This window comes from Aspergillus novofumigatus (assembly GCF_002847465.1).
Source record: "Aspergillus novofumigatus IBT 16806 chromosome Unknown P174scaffold_8, whole genome shotgun sequence".
NCBI lineage: Eukaryota > Fungi > Ascomycota > Eurotiomycetes > Eurotiales > Aspergillaceae > Aspergillus > Aspergillus novofumigatus.
In genome coordinates this window covers 1601457-1615149 of record NW_020194281.1, presented here as the reverse complement: position 1 = coordinate 1615149, position 13693 = coordinate 1601457, and the positions used below count along the sequence as shown (strand labels likewise).

The window sequence follows — 13693 nt, the reverse complement described above, 5'->3', positions numbered from 1 at the left end:
CTCAATGTCATCAACGGATTTATACGTCTTATTTCCGCAGCGGCCATCTCCACTGATGTCACTCCACAATCAGACTTTCCCGTCAACATTCCACATATAAAAGGATTCCAGGTGTACTGCCCATCATGACAATCACATTGAAACCATCCAATCCGTAACAATCATCATGCCTACCCTTCCAACTCGTCCCCTGGGAAAGAACGGCCCTCAAGTCCCCCGACTCGGCTTCGGGTTGATGGGTCTGAGTTCCTTCTACGGCACCGCCAGACCCGATCCTGAGCGGCTCGCCCTGCTCGATGCTGCATACGAACTCGGTGAAACATTCTGGGATAGCGGTATGTAACCTCCTCAGTCCCCATGAACCCGACTAACAGAATCCCAGCCGACATATACGGCGACAGCGAGGACCTCCTCGGCAAATGGTTCAAAGCCAATCCCTCCAAACGAGACAACATCTTTCTCGCAACCAAATTCGCCAACCGCTGGGGACCAAACGGACAACGCTCCGTCGACTCTTCACCCGAATACGCCCGCGAAGCATGCGATCGCTCCCTCGCCCGACTGGGTGTCAAAACCATCGACCTCTACTACTGCCACCGGCTCGACCGGAAGACCCCATCGAAAAGACCGTCGAAGCAATGGCGCAGCTCAAGGCAGAAGGCAAAATCAAATACCTCGGTCTAAGCGAGTGTAGTGCAGACTCCCTGCGGCGCGCGCACAAAGTCCACCCCATCACCGCCGTGCAGATGGAATACTCGCCCTTTGCGCTGGAGATCGAGAGCCCGCAGTACCGACTGCTCGAGACGGCGCGCGAGCTCGGCGTGGCGGTCGTGGCGTACTCGCCGCTGAGTCGGGGTTTTTTGACTGGGGCGATTACCTCGGCGGATGATTTTGAGGAGGGTGATTTCCGCAGGCTGTCGCCGCGGTTTAGCAAGGAGAACTTCCCGAAGAACCTGGCGCTGGTGGAGAGGCTGAAGGCCGTTGCCGCGAAGAAGGGGGTTGCGCCGTCGCAGTTGACGTTGGCTTGGTTGATGGCGCAGGGGGATGATATCTTTCCTATTCCGGGGACGACCAAGCTCGAGCGGTTGAAGGAGAATCTGGGCAGCTTGAGCGTTGAGTTGTCGGCCGAGGAAGAGAAGGAGGTCCGATCGGCTTGCAATGCGGCAGATGTTGCTGGTGGTCGGTATCCTGAGGCCTTTTCGGCGTCGTGTTTTGCAGACACCCCCGCTCTATAAATAATGTCACTATATCTACATGGATAAATGGAGCTAACCCACGCGTTGCAATTTCAGTATAACTATATATATAAACGTTAAGCACAGGGCCATTTATATTGCAGCTGATGGTAATTATGTGTTTCTACCGAAAGCATTATATATCTTCCATATATACTTGCGTAACATTGCATTGTCCCCGGTAGTTCTAACGGGCATGACACTGGCCTTATAGCACTATCGCAGGCAAAAACAATCAATGCCGAGAGCAACTAGACAGCCATACCAGCTTTCCAACCTTGGATAGGCCGGCTGGACAACAGACACCTGAGTCATGCGGTCACACCCGAAACCAAGACATCGACGCATGGACCCTGTCTCTAGTTTGCGGTTTTTTATCACGTAGCATAACAGGATGAAAGCCACACATAGCATATCAGGGGCCTCAGGGCAACGATCTTGATCTTGAGCAAAACACTAACTCCTGGTTCGGGATCTCTCCGGGTGGCGGCGAGCTCCGTCGGGACGAACAAGATGTGGGGCGTGGAAAGCGAATGAACAACTCAACACCAAGAGAAAAGTGGGTATAGATCAAGCTAGAGTCAATTTCTGCTTCTAGAGATGTGTTGCAAACATATCCTATTTCGGGTCATCTTCCCCCCGTTCTCTCTCGTCGATGATCTGCCGCGTATCAGAAATCCGAGGTGATCCAACCCTAATTGCTGATTTGGGTCACTATATGAACTAGATTGCGGCTCAATTGGGAAGAATTGGGTCTTCATTGGCTTTGTCTAGTTTATACGTGGACTAGCGATTACCGAATTCTGATGGTACTGCGAATCTCAACACGGAGGAAGAGATGAGAATATGACTGCTGTCGAAAAACAACCAAACAGCCTGTACAGGCCCCATATCCAAAGAGAAGGACAATATTCTAATGATTCCATTGACGAGAAGTTTCCCGAGGGGGCCTTCGGGCCTGGCTGGTAGTAGTCGGATCATGGTGTGCAATGATCCCATCTATGGGTCTTTTGAATACAATAGGGGTGCTGCATGCATGGACAGCGGAGCATCAACTTGCCTCATACTCTCCCTCGAGCGTTGGATGGATTTTTGGAGTGTTCAGTTTCTTCTTATACTTTGGCAGTGCGCAAGTTGGTATGTAGGCCCTGCCCTCGCGTTTGGCCCTTTCTAATAGTTACAGGCCCCATCTTTGACAGTCGAGGCGTGCTTCCAGTTGTCCTGCCGGGTTCGATTGGCATTGTGTTGGCCGTTTTCTTCTTCAGCGAGAGTACAGGTACGTCCCTGCCTTCCAGTCTCGTATCAGGCAAGCTGACAAACAACCACAGAATACTACCAAATCTTCCTTTCCTTCAGCGTTCTTGGCGGCATCTCCTCCTGCTGCCTCTTCACACCAGCCATCGCAGCCGTCGGCCACTGGTTCAACGTCCGTCGTGGTCTAGCCACAGGGATAGCCTGCACCGCCGGCGGACTGGGCGGAGTCTTCTTCCCTTTGATCATTCTCTACCTCGGCCCTACGCTCGGGTTCACCTGGGCACTGCGTATCATCGGAATCATCTGCTTCGTGCTATGCGCGCTCGCCTGCCTTTTGCTTCGCACCCGACTCCCACCCAATCATCAAGCCGGAATGGCAGTCGACTTCAAAGCCCTCCGTGAGCCCAAGTACGCAGCCACCACGCTCGCAGTCTGGCTAGTGGAGTTTGCCGTCTTCATACCATACACCTACATCTCGTCGTACGGACTCCACGCCGGCATGGACTCGTCCCTCGCCTACAAGCTGAGCGTGTTCCTGAACGTCGGCGCGATCCCCGGCCGCGCGTTGCCCGGGTTGCTTGCTGACCGCGTCGGCCGATTCAACATCATGTCGCTGACCGCATTAGTATGCGCCGTATTGACCCTGGCGCTGTGGTATACCGCCGGGGATAATGACGGCGCCATCATCGCCTACGCGACCTGCTTCGGGTTCTGGAGCGGTGCGGCGATTAGTTTAACACCCGTGTGTATCTCGCAGGTTTGCCGGACGGAGGACTATGGCAAGCGCAACGGGACAACCTTTACGCTGGTGAGTATAGGGACGTTGACGGCGATTCCTATCGCGGGTGCGATCCAGGAGTATAACCATGGGGAGTACTGGGGATTGATTGTGTTTGGAGGGGTGTTGTATCTGGCGTCATTTGTGGCGTTTGTGATTGCCAGGGGTGTTGCAGGGGGTTGGCAACTCAAAACAAAGTTTTGAACCCATCCTGTGTGTCTTAATAGAGGTTAGACAAAAATACATCATCTAGAGCACTTTGATACAAATAGTGCACATTCCTAATTGGGCAGGCTTCTAGAAGTATTCCATGCCTAGACATTACTAACCCGATAAGGTAATGCCAAGCTCTCTGCATGGTGATAAACCAATCAGAGCGAAGCTGTGTGGCTTGTCGAGGCTCCGCATGAGCTTGTCCAAGCTAAGAGTTGATCAGATGGACCCTTGAATAGAAGAAGTAGGCATAGAAACGATTATGCTTTGATTTCTCTGGTTTTGTGGTTGACGAATCCGTCCGTCTGATCGATGTTTTACGCCTTTTTTCTGTGGGATCCTCCCTGTGTAGACGAACGCTGGAATGAGGCGGTGCATTCCTTCTGGTTCACTGACCGCGGATCGCCCGGATGAGAATATCCCAACAGTCACATCCTCCCAAACCTCATACAATGGACGATATACGATAGAGATTGCCCCCGATGAGACGCAAAACACTGCGCGCTCTCTTCCACCTCACCGTCCTGGGCGGTATCTTCCTCCTCCTCTTCCTCAACCGCCCCTCCTCCACAATCAAGACCTTCCCATGGACGCACATCCGCTACAAATCCTCCTCGCCCATCCCGCCCTCACGCGGAAGATGCCCCGGCCTAAGCAAAACCACCAAACCAGCCCTGGTGGTCTCCCGCGTCACAGCAGACGGTGATCCCTCCTGGCTCGACCCCCTCTCCAAAACCTACCACCTCTGCATCTATACCGTCGACGGTCCCAACCCCACCGCATCCACGCTCCAAGTCCCCGCGAACCGCGGCCACGAAGCAATGGCCTATCTCACCTTCCTGATAGACAACTACGACACCATCCCACCCGCAGGGGCCGTCTTCGTACACGGCTCCCGCTTCGCCTGGCACAACGATCACCCGGCCTACGATAACGCCGCCCTCCTCGCCTCGCTCAATATCCCCGCCGCGCTGGAACAACACGGGTACCATAATCTCCGCTGCGACTGGAGCGTGAGCACGTGCGCCGCATCGGCCGTGCCGCAGGGGAGTCTCGAGAATCGCGTACAGTCTGTCCTTGAGCCGTGGAGTGCGCGCGCGGCGTCGGATACGGCGCTGCCGGCGGCGCTGGGGTGTTGTTTGGTGGGGATGAGGGGGAGGGTACCTTGCTGCGAAGCTCGGGCGGAATGATGCGGTGCGGTCGCAGTGCTGTGCGCAGTTTGTTGTCGCGAGGAAGAATATCTGGCGGCATTCGCGGGGGGAGTATGTTGCGTTGCGGCAGTGGTTGCTTGATGGAAAGGGGGCTGGTTCTTCGCGGCGAAGGGGAGCGGCTCCGCCGGATGATAGGGTTGCTGGGCGGATTTTGTCGTATATTTGGCATATTCTGTTTATTGATCTGGGGGCTGGGGCTGGGGCTGGGGCTGGGGCTGGGAATGGGGTGGATTTGGGGCGGTTGAATGAGCAGGCGTGCCCAAGGGCCGATGAGTGTTATTGTCGGTTGTACGGACGGTGTGATCTGCGTTGTACGAGTCCGGGGAGTTGTCGGGGGAGTATAGTTTGCCCAAGGATTTGAAGTTACCTGCCGACTGGGGAGAGACCCATTCACATTTATAGAAGGGATCGAATCGTATGTATATAATGACAACGGTAACTATGTGCCATCGTGCTTGAAATCGACAGCCGTACTAACAGCCTCGTCCTTGCCTCGCTCTCTACCCGTAGCATCATGCTCCGCATCCCAAGCCCTCAATTGCTCATTCGGAACCTTGACCAATTTATGCGCCGTCGCCCCATCCTCCATCTGCAGGATAACCTGCCGGAACGTATACCCACCCAGCCGCGGCAACACCTTGATATAGACGTAGTAATACACCCCACAGAGCCCAATACTACGTCATTAGCATTGCACTCGGCACGATAGAGAAGAAACTTACATTCCCAAGCCCACGGCGCAGTACGTCGCATACCAGAAACTCACATCCCCTCCGTTGGCCCCCGTCGTTGGCGGATACCATGGCGCGACAACCATGTACAGGTTTGAGAGGATGGAGAAGCCGACCACCACGTCCCACGCCTTATACCCTGAAGGCGGGATGTTGTGGCGCTTGCGGTGACGACGGGTAAGCAATAGTCCAATGGCGAGGAATAAGGCGAAGGCGTTGGAGGGGTAGACGCCCAGATCGACGACTGCGACGTCAGCATAGCCTTCATATCTTCAAGGGGGGAACCCACCAAAATTGAAGGCGTCACCGGCTGGCGGAGCTAGAATCATGAGAACAGTCAAGGCCCATTTCAGCGCGTACGGGCCAAGCGGTGTTCCGAATGGACGAGTCGAGGTCCAGAACTTGGTGAATGGGAGGACTCCTTGTCTGGTCTTGTTAGCGACGGCGCTCAGTCGTGCTATTTAGAGACCTACCTTCCGCATTCTCTGAGAAGACGGGACTGCCCGATGAGAACGGCAAGCAGATTCCCGAATGCGCTGAGACAGATGAGAAAGTTCAGGGCTCGTGACGCACTGCTCGTCCCAAAGACTTTCTGGAAGAAGATACTTGCCGCTACGACCTTTGAGCCGAGAATCTCTTCCTTTGTTGCGGCGGAGAAATAGGCGATGTTGGCGAGCATGTAGAGGGTTGCTACCAGCAGGAGGGACAGCGGCGCGCTCCACCGTAATGTTTTGACTGGGTTCTGCTGGAATGAGTACTGAATATCCGAAGCTCGAACATGACATACCTTGACTTCATTCACCACGTTGAATGCATTCTCGAATCCCGCGTACGAGAAGGCTACCTTGACCAGTGCATTCGTCGCACCGTACACTGAGGCAGAGGAGCTACCCTCAAAGGCGTCGCGAAAGTTGGCCTTGGGATCTTCGATCTTAGTGTGGCCCCCAAGGACAACTAGGCCGGTGATACCGATGCTAACCAGTGAGCTTTGTTTCTTTTATGGAATCGGATAAACATACAAGATCAATGTGACGAGTTTGACGAAGCCAATGGCGTTGGCGAAACGCAGCGACCATTTCGTGTTGAATGCCAGGACTAATACCGTTAGCACCCTTAATATTGTCAGTATATGTGATCTCACCTAGCACTGCAACGCTATATGAAGCCACCGCAACACCCTTGAGCTTCCACGGCGTGGATTGCGCCTCCGCTAGTCGGAAAAGATACTGCGCGAGGACTGATCGGTCAGATATGATCGACCCAGGAACTGATGCACATACCAATCGCATTACTACTACTAAACGAGAACAAAACCGACTGCATTGCAAAGACAGTCGGAAGAAAATACTTTGGCCGCGGATACGCCTGTTCGAGATAAACCACCTCCGACCCGGACCGACTGGGAAAGTACGAGGCAAACTCCAGATAGACGGCGAGCGAGCTACCGGCCATGAAGAATCCAATGACCCAGTAGAACAATGCCAGGCCAACGGACCCGGCACCTTTGAGGACGGTTGATGCTGCAGCTGTCAGTCCAGGAACTGGATCACACGAGACGGAGGACATACGGGTGGAAAAGACACCAGTTCCGATCATCTTGCTGAGATTGAGGAAGATGACTGTAATCCAACCGACCGAGTATCCCAACGGTGAAACGACTTCGACCGGCGCACCGCTGGCCTCTTGATAGGTTGGCAAAGAGGAGTTGGCACCGGCCTGAGCAGTGTATTGCAGGTCAGCACTGCTCAAGCTCGAAGCATCAGATTGACCATTTTGCTCGGACTTGGGTTCGAACCCCATTTTGGATGGATTAGTAAACTAGAGGGTAGACCAGTGAGTGCTATTCAGAAAATGGAGTAGGAGGTCGAACTATTTATCCCCTGATGAGTGTAACATAGGGTGCTCATCACCTGGCACAATGACGTGATGCTGTACGACCGAAGCTGATAAAATTTCTATGAACTCAGATAACGATAGGACGGCCCGCCTAGCATTGGCAGAGAATTTAGACTGTCAAGTAGAATGTCCTTATGTGTGTAAAGCCCATCTTAATTTGTCTTTATACTCCGCCCAATATTTGTTGGTCTGCTTCGCAGCTCCCGGCAATGCGACCTAAATGCTGATTATTAGTTGAACGATATCAATTCTACGAATATGCACTTGGCATCCCCTCTGAAGACTCCAATAAAATCAAGGTGTTTACTTGCCAAGGGGATTGCATGATTGCAGAGTATGATGGTAGCATGAGGGGTCTACCACTAGGGTCAATGTCGCAATCCGCACGATCTTTTAGCATTGACGAATCAATATCAGCGCCTCGAAGTCCCTAACTGAATTAAGTCTGTCACACCAAAATAAGGTAATAATTTCAGGAAACAAGTATGCGATTTGACAAATACACATCGGACTGTGCAGTGATTCGATATAGCCTATGAACACCACTCTGGCAAAGGCAAGACAATAAAAGCAACAGGAAATACAGATACGGAGAACACAATGTCCAACAAACAGCTATGAGTTTCAACGGCCTATGCAATCAAATCAGAGGAGTCCCAACAGAACTGAAGCCGTTGCCTGGTTCTTGCGTCCTAGACCTCTGGGTCAGAGCTTCCTAGAGGTATGCGCCGTTCATGTCGGCTTGCCAGTGCGACAGAAACAATCCTATGTGTTCTGATGTGCCAAGGTTTGAATGCTGTTCATGAGCATAAATCTGTGTGGAGCTGCCCATGCTGATAGTGACGTGTGAGTTTGCAGGAGCGTAGCAGCGTCTTCCACGGATCCATGTCCCTGTTGTCCTACGATCGATTGATATATTCCGTATGTCAAACAATGGCCCTTCCTGCTTAGTTCTTTGATTGGACGGTGTAGCGCTTCGTTCTATACCCCGGCGCCAATTCAGTGTGTGGTCCTATATCGATTATCCTCTGCCATTGCCCCGCCTCTCCACTACTTGTTGAACACCACTATAAAGTCGCCAGTTTATGTGGTATCTATGTGGAAGATGAATTGGACATTGTCAATTCGCAATTTGACTCCTGGCCTTCCACATTCTAGGAGACCGGTGTCTCATGCCCTCAACAGTTCGAAGATCTATGCTCACAATGTCGGACCACGAAGACTACGCGCCTGAATCTCCGATCTTCTCTCAGTCGGAGGAAGAGTATGACGAGCGTCCATTCAATGGTTTGTACATCGATATGGCCCCATTCGGGCTGGAGAAAATCTGGGATTACGAGCCTGGTGGTCATCATGTTGTTCAGCTTGGCGATCATCTAGGTCGAGAAGGTGAATACCGAGTCATTCACAAGCTAGGCAGTGGGGGGTTCGCCAACGTTTGGTTGTGTCAGATCCTGCGCAACGGCGTACCCCATTATGTGGCGCTGAAGATTCTTATGGCCGATTACTCTAAAGACGACTGCCCGGAGCTTCGAGTGGAACGACTTCGAGCAGTCGGGTTACAAAAGCACATCTGCCTTCCGTTCGACCAGTTTCGAATTGAAGGCCCAAACGGGTCACACCTTTGCTTCGTGTATCCTGTGGCGGGACCGCGTGTCTCTCTTATAGCTCAACAATTTGAAGACCCGGACCGAAGCTTGCGGAAAATGGCTCGACAAGCTACAGAGGTCATGGCCGCATTGCATAGTCATGGTATATGTCACGGAGGTAAGTTCCCGAAGTTCCCACAAGCCACACTGCATGGTTGGAACTGACTGGCAGCAGACTTCACGCCGTCAAATATTCTCCTGAAAGTTGAGGGCCTTGACGGATTACCAGAGGATGAAGTACTCAAAATCCTGGGAGAGCCCGTTAAGGTAGAAGTTTTCACTGAGTCAGGGGAGACTCCCTCTGATCCAACCGCGCCCAAATATCTCGTCCGCCCGGTCAAGTTTCGCAATGTTCCGCTGCCGTACGTTGTAGATGAGATCCTTCTGATCGACTTCGGAGAGTCTTACGATGTCACAAACCCACCGGAGGAGCTTGGTATCCCTGAGAGTTATCGTTCCCCCGAACTTGTCTTAGAGAATACACCAGGATTCGGAAGTGACCTCTGGGCACTCGGCTGCACCCTCTTCGAGATACGTACGGGCAGAAAACTCTTCGACATGTTTGACGACGATGACGACAGTCACCTCTTTCACATGGTTGAGATGCTTGGCGCACTGCCAGAGCCGTGGTGGTCTACGACTTGGAAGCACAGGAAGGAGTTCTTCAAAGATGAAACGGACTCACTTGGTCGAGCGGTCCCGGTTGACGCGTTGGCCAAGGAACAATCGGACCTCTCGGTCGAGCGCCCGTCGATAGACTTGGCGCTACGACGAGGATTGCATTATTGGGACCTGGGGCCAGGCGAAGAGTTTAGCAGAGAGATTCCCCCCGATGACATTGAACAATTGGTGAACCTCTTGAAGAAGATTTTACAATATGAGCCTAGCCGGCGGTTGACGGCGGCAGAAGTTCTAGAACATGAATGGTTTCGTCTTGATGAGAATTGAAGGCATGTTCACTAGGGGTTACCAGCATTGTTGTTCCCTTGAGGAGATTCGCATTATGCTTATTCTTGTACCACGGTTCCATAGCGAGTTTAACTCCGCCATATCTGTCAGAGCACTGGGTATATCTGTGTGTCAGATTGTATAACTGTGCTGTTGAGCCTGGGGTGCCTTGACGTATCCACAGCATTGTAGGTGGACCGACAAATACCCTTTCTGACTCATATAAGGTAGCTTTATACACTTATATTTATTAGACTTGACTTGTAAGCTTGACTTCTAGGCCATGGACTCTGGGAGAAGAGGCCTTTCATCTCTTCGGGCGCTCCAGCTTCAGAAGAACCCATGGGGAAGATGAGATAGCCACAAGAAACATTTTGATTCTAATCATCCACACGAGCATGGCACCATTCAGAAAGCAGAAAGACAGTACGGCCAGTGAGGATTACGACACTCGATCCTAAATAATACGACTTGCCAAGCCAAGGAAACGTCTGCCATCTGGTTAGTCTTTATCACCATTGTGGCCAGGAGAGGCTTTGACCTCGTCGAGGCAGACCGACACCTGAAGACGGAGTTGCTTTCAAGGGCCATACTCCCGAACTGTGGGGGGTTCCGGCGTATGGAATAACTATCACACTCAGGAGACTGAATCAGTCTGGTACATGATTGTTCAACTACAAAGTTATGGGATAAAGATACCTTGCAATCGTGCAGCCAGAACTCCCTGAACTACCCTTCGCTTCCCCTGATGAAATACCAATATGACAAGAAAACCGATGCCCGTTACGAAAACAGGCATGATGAAGACTTCGGATCTGGCTCCTGCTAGTGGTTCTCATCGATGATATCCATGAAGAGGTGTTTCCCAACGGCATATAGATTCAGTATGGTTCAATGAGCTGCCGATTGTTGAGGAGATATCCTGTACCCCCAATCTGAGATGGGGTGGAGGATGAGTTTTCTTGGCCGGTGTGAAACTCATTAGTTATGAAAGCATATCAGACAATTCCGCGCTTTTTTCTGACTTCATACGGGATCCTTTTTAGTATTTTCGAATAAGATGACATAGGCATTGCTATAACAAATATCACGGACGTGATCTGCTATTTATATCGGGGAAATGCCGAGGATCCACTATCTTAAAATAGCCTCGGCCCCTGGACGTAAATGATCGTCAAACAGCCCACCTTTTGACTCACATCTTCCCAGATAAACATCTCATCTTCAGCATCATCCCCATTCCATCTAACACGATCCCTAATACTACGGAGTACAATGACCAACCTCGTCATCCTCGACTTCGATGGCACAATCTTCGACACCCGCGAAGCAATCCAACACGCCGCAACCCTGACCTTCACCACCCTCCTCCCCACCTGCGAAATCCCCTATGCCAAAGCCCGCCGGCTGATGGCCACCGGCGCCGGGCTACCAGAGACCTTCCGCGCGCTCCACCCCGATCCATCAACCTTCAACGAGGAAGAATGGGTCGCGACCTACCGCTCCCTCTACGCGGCGCACGAGGAGAAATTCACGAAACCGTTCCCGGGTCTGCGTGAGCTACTTGCGGGACTTCATTCGCGAGGGATCCCCATCGCGATCGTGAGTAATAAGGCCGTTCCAGCGATTAAGACGGCGTTGGAGCGAATGGTGCTAGCGGAGTTTGTTCCCGAGATGCTGATCATCGGGGATGGGACGCCGGGGGCGAAGAGGAAGCCGGACGCGGCGAGTTTCACGGAGGTGCTCTTGCCGCGGTTGAAGGGGGTATACGGGGAGGGATTTGAGCTAGACTCTAGCAGGGTGCTGATGGTTGGGGATACGATTACGGATCTGAAGTATGCGCGCAATATCGCGGCGAGGGGATGTTGGTGTCGGTTTGGGCAGGGCGATAAGGAGGAGTGTGAATCGTTCGGGCCGGATTATGCGGTGGATTCGTTGGCGGAGGTTCTTGAGATTGCGGTCAAGGAGTAGATGCAGAGGGTTGGATACAGAATAGAGTTGGTATTAAGCATATGCCAAGTTGTATCCGCAGGCGCTTGCCGGGAAGCGAAGCAGCCTCTGAATCCGGGGGTCGGCGCTGTGCTCTAGATACATGCAGATAGCCTTGCATTCGCCGCGGATCCGCCCTCTACCCAGGGCTGCCATTCGGACAGCGTACACATGCGACCCATCCACTGCGCCAGGATCAACAGCGCGGGCGGGTCTCTCTCCCTCAGGAGTGCAAGGAAATTATGTTCCAGTCTGCCCATGAAAGACGCGCATTGAGCTGCATTTTTCAGGTTCTTTTCCAAGTGGGATGTGGCAGCCAGCAGCCGAAGAGGCTCATAGTACGGATTCATCGATGCGGTGGTCGAGTCATCGACCCCACATAAATCGGCCAGGTCAGGGTCAAGACCCTCGCGGCCCTGGGTGACACCCTCCTCGTACAACTGTACTTCTTCCTTGTGAGTCTGCTGGAATGCCGATGCCCAGATGCTAGACTGTATGTACGGCCCAGCGAGCTGGATGATGGTGCGGATGCCGCTCTGCAGGCAAAGCCAGTTCATTGCTCCCGGTGCGTTCGTTAGAACCCACGAGTCGGTAGGTTCGAAGCGATCGGGGCAGACGGACGTAATGCCCATGAACATGCAGGTTGAGAGCAGAGCGTCCACATTTTGCGGGGAGACCTTTGATGATAGCGCGGCTTGATATGCCTTGATTGCCTGCTGCCAAAAGTAGATTTCTGCGAGTCGCCAGGTTTGATTCTGCGGACGGATCCGGCTGAGATGCAGGCTGCCGACGCCTAGTATTGTGTACATTAGATGGGGACACTAGACACATCAGTACTGCTTGCAAGTATTCCTGTAGATAAGGGACTCACCCCAAAGGCGACGCGAATCATATCGCTCTTCATGACATGTCGAATGGAAGGATGGCCAACGGCGTCTGTTGAATAGTTCATAAAGTGCTGAAACGCTACGACCGTTATGGGCCGAGTGTCATTGGCCGTTTTGAGTGCGCCAATCTCAAGACAGTCCGAGTCTGTCGCCAAAGCCTGGTTGACCATCGATTCCAGATCCTTTAGCGACAGAGAGAACACGGTGCCGTCTGGTTCTTCCATCTTCTGAAGGGCCTGACTTTGGGGAGAACCACCATAGCTACAAGGAGCACCCAGCTTCTCGCATCGCCTGCAAAAAGGCCTAGTTTCGTCGCACTGCATACGTTCCTATGAGTATACATTCACACTCTGCGGTTGAAGCTTACTTTTACTCTCCGCCGCTTACAGGTGACGCAGCCTGTGCGGGACTTTTTATGTGGTCGTCGGGCATGATACGGTGGTGACTGAGGTCGGTCAGGTGGCGGGAGACGGAACACGGTCTGCCATGAGCGGATATCGACAGAAGACGAGGTCATAACCTGGGTTGCAACCATATTGTTGTCGATGTTGAGAAGGTAGACTGGATGATTCTGGTCCAGTTCAGCATCGCCACGATCTGCCTCGTCGGCGATCACGTGGCATGAATACGAGGAATCATCCACCTTTTGGCACAATACTTTACTGCAGGCATCGCCGCATCAGTATTTCATTTTGTCCAGATTACGGTTATTGCTTGTCTCATAAAAGGAGCGACAAGAGAATATGTCTCTTTCAAGCGTGTTGATGGGTCGTCCTATCCCGAGTGGGCTTATATATATTTCCGGAGATCGACACCCATGAAGCTCAAGATGATCAAAGATCACCCAGAAGGCTTTAACTCAGGCCACCCATAAACCAATACTCTAATTGGTTATAACTCAG

At 52.4% G+C, this 13693-nt stretch overlaps 7 protein-coding genes across 7 annotated transcripts; 5 read left to right on the top strand and 2 right to left on the bottom strand.

Moving 5' to 3' along the window:
* The first annotated feature begins 108 nt into the window (after positions 1–108).
* P174DRAFT_445372 (putative aldo-keto reductase) lies at positions 109–1322 on the top strand. The gene is made up of 3 exons (XM_024828325.1): positions 109–335; positions 383–565; positions 613–1322. Exons 1-3 carry the CDS (start codon positions 167–169, stop codon positions 1233–1235), a joined length of 975 nt encoding a protein of 324 aa, XP_024679060.1. The 5' UTR covers positions 109–166; the 3' UTR covers positions 1236–1322.
* Positions 1323–2175: 853 nt separating this feature from the next.
* P174DRAFT_396041 (putative oxalate/formate antiporter) lies at positions 2176–3489 on the top strand. Its single transcript, XM_024823718.1, has 3 exons — positions 2176–2372; positions 2419–2511; positions 2564–3489. Exons 1-3 carry the CDS (start codon positions 2225–2227, stop codon positions 3469–3471), a joined length of 1149 nt encoding a protein of 382 aa, XP_024679059.1. The 5' UTR covers positions 2176–2224; the 3' UTR covers positions 3472–3489.
* Positions 3490–3746: 257 nt separating this feature from the next.
* Positions 3747–5119, top strand: P174DRAFT_515552 (DUF3431 domain-containing protein). Its single transcript, XM_024832199.1, is given in 3 exon segments — positions 3747–4614; positions 4634–4988; positions 5036–5119. 3 exon segments carry the CDS (start codon positions 3963–3965, stop codon positions 5091–5093), a joined length of 1065 nt encoding a protein of 354 aa, XP_024679058.1. The 5' UTR covers positions 3747–3962; the 3' UTR covers positions 5094–5119.
* P174DRAFT_507169 (high affinity methionine permease) lies at positions 5061–7479 on the bottom strand. The gene is made up of 10 exons (XM_024831358.1): positions 7305–7479; positions 6991–7255; positions 6703–6942; positions 6564–6659; positions 6442–6517; positions 6210–6396; positions 5896–6167; positions 5712–5848; positions 5414–5666; positions 5061–5368 (listed from the first exon to the last, which is right to left on the bottom strand). Exons 2-10 carry the CDS (start codon positions 7220–7222, stop codon positions 5131–5133), a joined length of 1731 nt encoding a protein of 576 aa, XP_024679057.1. The 5' UTR covers positions 7223–7255; positions 7305–7479; the 3' UTR covers positions 5061–5130.
* A 903-nt stretch (positions 7480–8382) lies between these two features.
* On the top strand, positions 8383–10028 carry P174DRAFT_507168 (putative protein kinase). Its single transcript, XM_024831357.1, has 2 exons — positions 8383–9085; positions 9143–10028. Exons 1-2 carry the CDS (start codon positions 8491–8493, stop codon positions 9913–9915), a joined length of 1368 nt encoding a protein of 455 aa, XP_024679056.1. The 5' UTR covers positions 8383–8490; the 3' UTR covers positions 9916–10028.
* Positions 10029–11190: 1162 nt separating this feature from the next.
* On the top strand, positions 11191–11886 carry P174DRAFT_424634 (HAD family hydrolase; the record flags this gene model as incomplete). Its single annotated transcript, XM_024825213.1, has 1 exon — positions 11191–11886. One exon carries the CDS (start codon positions 11191–11193, stop codon positions 11884–11886), a length of 696 nt encoding a protein of 231 aa, XP_024679055.1.
* A 113-nt stretch (positions 11887–11999) lies between these two features.
* Positions 12000–13326, bottom strand: P174DRAFT_424633 (Zn(II)2Cys6 transcription factor; the record flags this gene model as incomplete). Its single annotated transcript, XM_024825212.1, has 3 exons — positions 12000–12725; positions 12776–13108; positions 13159–13326. The coding sequence occupies 3 exons, from the start codon at positions 13324–13326 to the stop codon at positions 12000–12002; spliced, it is 1227 nt and encodes a 408-aa protein (XP_024679054.1).
* Positions 13327–13693: the final 367 nt, after the last annotated feature.